Source organism: Fukomys damarensis, unplaced genomic scaffold (assembly GCF_012274545.1).
Source record: "Fukomys damarensis isolate Sample0158 unplaced genomic scaffold, DMR_v1.0_HiC HiC_scaffold_4, whole genome shotgun sequence".
Classification (NCBI taxonomy): domain Eukaryota; kingdom Metazoa; phylum Chordata; class Mammalia; order Rodentia; family Bathyergidae; genus Fukomys; species Fukomys damarensis.
Window position 1 is genome coordinate 54,043,649 of NW_022900916.1, and position 4,833 is coordinate 54,048,481.

Sequence of the window (4,833 nt, forward strand, 5' to 3'; positions counted from 1 at the left end):
AGAGAGAGAGAGAAAGCAAGAAAGAATCCATACCTCAGATTGGGAAAGATGAAGGAGACATTTAGATGTAACAAAGTAGACCATGGACTGAATTCTGAACCAGAAAAAGGAAGTAAATATAAAACTGGTAAGAATCTAAACAAATTCTACAGTGTATGTAGTATTATTGTACGGGTTTATTTCTTAGGTTTCATAATTTTTCTATGTTTATTTTAGTTTATTAACATAAGGACAAGAATCTGGGAAAGGGTTATCAGGACTCTCCATATTAGCTTTTCAACTCTTTTAAAGTCTGAAGTTAACTTAAAGTAAAAAGTAGATGAATACTACTCAGCCATAAAGAATGAGAAATTAGAGTCATTCATAGTAAAATGGATGCATATTGAGGTCATACTCTTAAGTGAAATAAGTAAGTCACACATGTGTAAATACTGAATAGTTTCTCTGGTGTGAAAAACAATAACAGTAAATAAGTTCCTAATGGTATAATCGACAATGTGAAATAGTAAGAAATTGGCTAAGGGTGTAGGGGAAGTGGGAAGGGTAGGTGAAAGAAAATAATGGAAAAGAAAAAAAATATGAGAAAATGAAAAAAATGGAAATAAAGTTCTTATAAATAGGGAAGGGAGGAGAGGGAGAAGGGAGGGCAGGGATAAGAGGAAAAAAATGAGAACCAAGACCTATCATGTAAAGGTACAAGATCCCAATGATGAATGTAAGTGTACTGTATACCTAAAATGTACCAATAAAGAGAAAAAAAAAGTAGATGTGGACAAATAACCTTTGTTACCTGATTTAGAAATGAATTTAGAAACAATACTTAGAAATTTGGTTTCATGTACTATAAACTTACTTACTGAAATAATATGCAGAGGTAATAGAGCTATGGATAAAAGCATTTCAGCATTTCCATAACATGGACAGCTCAATACAGAATTTACACTATAAATCGGTATTACTACCTGTTCACAAACTACAGTTATTCAGTGACAGTGGGTGATGTTTCACCAATGAAATTCACTGTTAAGCTTCTTGAATTATTGTAGTTTAAGAACAATTAGAACATAACTAAACTATAGTATGGTAAAATATAATTTGACTGGTTTTTATTTCTTCAATTGTAATCTCTTTGGATAGCAGATATTCTTACCATACTGACATTTTATTTCAGCACATTCATTCAGAGATTTCAAAATGATGTCTGGCTATTCTTCAGATGAAAAGAGATACTTCTCCTTAAAAAACAAATTTTGTTCATATAAGCAACATTTTTATCTAGGACTTAATTATATCTAAATTGTCAAAACAGAGTGAAAATGTTAAGGCAATCTACTCCTAAACCACACCTAAAGAAACATTTTGCTTTTTATTGATAACTCATCAACAGACTTGATTATACTGATTACATAATTTTTCTATTTTAGAAGAATCTGGATTACATTTTGTCTCTTTGGTTCATATTGAACATCTTGTCTTTTAAAGATGCTACTGACTTTTAAAATGACTTAAAATCTATCTTCCTTTCTTACAAACACACACACACACACACAATGAACAATGATCATATGCCATATGCCATATGCAAGGGGTAGAAGATAATAAAGATGCATGTAAATAATTATAATGCAATGGAGGAAGCATGTAATAAAGTACATGAGGAATACAAATGTGATACGGAAAATATATAAGGAGTTTGTTTTCTAATGATTAATAGTCTAACAGAATTGGGCTATGACATCAAAATAATGTACTTTCCTCATGCACAAAGCTTAGTATCTTGAGTCTTCAAAACATTATTTTTCAATGTTAAGACAAACTACTCTTTTATTGAGATAAACCCAACATCAAAGACTACTGCTTTCAGAAATAAAATTATTAGACTGAATTTTTAAAACTTTACATCCAAGTGAACAGATTAAATTATTGCAAATATCTTTATCTCAAGATGAATGCTATTTTCCCCAGAGTGAACACATTAATCTTCATTGTTTTATTGCAAATTAATAGCTCATTAAATGTCCATAACATATCTCTTATGCCACATTAATTTTTATAGATTTAAAAAGATTTTGCTTCAAGTAAAATTTAATATTATTTTAGAAAATTCAACACAAGAAAATTCCCCAACAATAGCACTCTATAATCAGACAGAAGTACAGCTACACTGCCATATCTTCAATTTACAAATTATTCTTTGCCACTATTTTCCTTTTCACAAAAAATGATCAAATATTTTAAACTACTAGCTTTAACCTGTTATCTTGATGAATACCAACCAGACTTAGACCTCTGGTGGTACCTTGTGACTGGTGGAAAAGTCTAAGGTTAAAAGTTAATATGCACTCTAGGAAGCTGAAGCAGGAAGACTACAAATTAAGGCCACACTGCTACTTAGTGACTTAGTGAGATCATGTTTCAAAATTAAAAGGCTGTGGGTTCAATCTCCAGAATCACCAAAAATAAAACAACCATCACACACACACACAAAAACCAATAATGTCAGAAGACAAAGGAAATGTCTTTAACCCTATAACCACCTCATCTTTGCAACTCTTAATATACACAACATGAAATATTAAGTTGAATTTTCTGTTGAAAAGTACAACACTGGTATCTTTTGGAAATTTCTTCTTCTAGTCATAAGAGTTCTACCTTAGTTTTTGAAAACTGAAGTTTAATTTTCTTTCCATAAATATTTTTTTAAAGATTTAACTGACACATAATAATTATACATATTTACGGGGCACAACAAAATATTTTTATTCATGTATACAGCATATAATGATTAGAAAAGAGTAATTGGCATATCCATCACCTAAAATGTTTATTCTTTCTGTTAGGAACAATTAAAATATTTTCTATGAGTTATTCTGAAATACATAATTGTTGTAAACTCTATAAATCCTTTTATTTTTTCACCTGTCTTTAATGCTATCTTTAAAATTCTGCCGTCCTTTAGTAATCTTATCTGGTATGGCCCTAAAGGACTTTTCTGACTTTATGCACAATATCAACCCTTCTTTTGCCTCTCCAACAAATTGTTCTCCGTAACATTAATCAAAATGAAACAACTATTTACCAATATTTACATACTGGGTTCTCCTTCTGCTCAGGTAATAAGCTCCATCACAGCAGGCTCCCTTGGTCTTGCTCACTCCTCAGTACCCTAAGGAACTAGCAGTACAACACTTTAAGCTCTCAATGAATATTTCTTGAATATATGAATGAATACTTTTCTATATAGAAGGAAGTGGATCCAATAAATAATTTTGGCTTTTTGAATGCTTATTAATATCAAGTATTTACATGCATTGTATGAAATGCTCACAAAAACCAGGGAAGATAAGTATCACTTGTATTTTCTCTTGAGGAAATTAAGGATTGGTGACATTCAAGACTGCCTTTGTTCACACACATAAAATTAGAGGATTGGTGGCTCAAACTCAACTTTCTGACTCCAAAGAATATTCTCTTTTCAATATACCATGCGTAGAATTAAATTCCCCATGATCAATAAATGTTAAAAGATTTACCTACATTTGCAAAATTATTCAATTTTTCACAAAATGGATAGTGAATAAATTAGAAGTTATTCAAAAAGTAATAACTAGAAGAAATGATCAAAAAACAATCTTAAAATCCAAACTAGCTCATATTTGGAAGATTATTTATAAAAACTCTGAAAACTATCAACTATTATTATGGTCTAAAATGTCTCCTCAAAGGCTCTTCTGTTAATCTTTGAATGCCAGCTGATGGACTTTTGAAATGGCTAGATTGTGTTATAACTTTATCAATGGATTAAGCCATTGCTAGAATCATTTGATGTCACTATTTAAAAGTGATGAAATCAGAAGTGGGCGATAGCTGAACAGAATGAATCAAGGGGGCCTGACTCTGGGAACTATATCTGGTACCTGGTTACTTTCTCTCTCCTCCATTTTACCTTCTCTCTGTCTCTTAACCGGCATCTTCCTTCTTCTAATCTCTTCCAGCATGATGATCCTTCCCTACCACAGGCCTAAAAGCAATGGAACCAGCTGACTGTGGACTGAAACCTCTGAAACTGTGAATCTAAATAAACCTTTCTTCCTTTAATTTGTTATTTTTGTTTGTTTGTTAAATTTTTATTGAGTTTATTGGTACAATCTAGGTATATAATACAATTACATTCATTATTGGGATCCTGTACTTTTACATGATAGGTTTTGATTCTCATTTTTTCCCCTTGTCCCTACCCTCCCTTCACCCCCTCCTCCCTTCCCCATTTACAAATAATTTATTCTCATTTTTTCATTTTCTCATAGTTTTTTTCATCTCCCTTATTACCTTTCTCCCACCCTTCCCACTTTCCCTACACCTTTAACCCTTTACTTCCTATAGCACGTTATTAATTATCTCATTAGGATCTTGTGGACTATTATAGTTTTTCACACCAGAGAAACAATTCGGTATTTCAGTTAAAGAAATCTCTATATGAACATTAAAAATAGGGAATCCTAAAATAAAACTAAAAAGGAAAGTAAAAGAGAAAAGGCAATGATGTAAAATTAAAATAATCCTTAATTCTGAAGATGAAAATGGTCCTTGAACATAATTGTTGCTTCTGGCTCTTGTAGTCTTATATTATTCTCTTTTTTTTTTTCATTTTTTAGAGAACAGTTTATTAGTTTCTGTAATCAAACCCACGTAGATATGACCTTACATATTTAATACGGTGCATTACCCCTGTAGAAATGGGGGAAAAAAGTTAACTTTCTAGACCAATATGGCTGTTAATTTCTGTACAATGCCAACTCAACAAAGTAAATTGGGTTAACTTTTCCCAAAGTC

General features: G+C 31.3%; 1 protein-coding gene across 4 annotated transcripts in view; it reads right to left on the reverse strand.

Annotated features, from left to right (window-relative positions):
• The window catches only part of Phf14 (PHD finger protein 14), a 278,273-nt gene that overhangs the window by 114,964 nt on the left and 158,476 nt on the right, over positions 1 to 4,833 (reverse strand). The window contains exon 18 of one of the 4 annotated variants that reach the window (XM_010610530.1): positions 3,112 to 3,174. The exons of the other annotated variants lie outside the window; for them this stretch is intronic. Within the exon in view, the coding sequence (XP_010608832.1) occupies positions 3,127 to 3,174 (48 nt within the window). The 3' untranslated portion in view covers positions 3,112 to 3,126. Of the gene's footprint in view, positions 1 to 3,111; positions 3,175 to 4,833 lie in introns of those variants that run through there. 4 annotated transcript variants of the gene reach the window in all.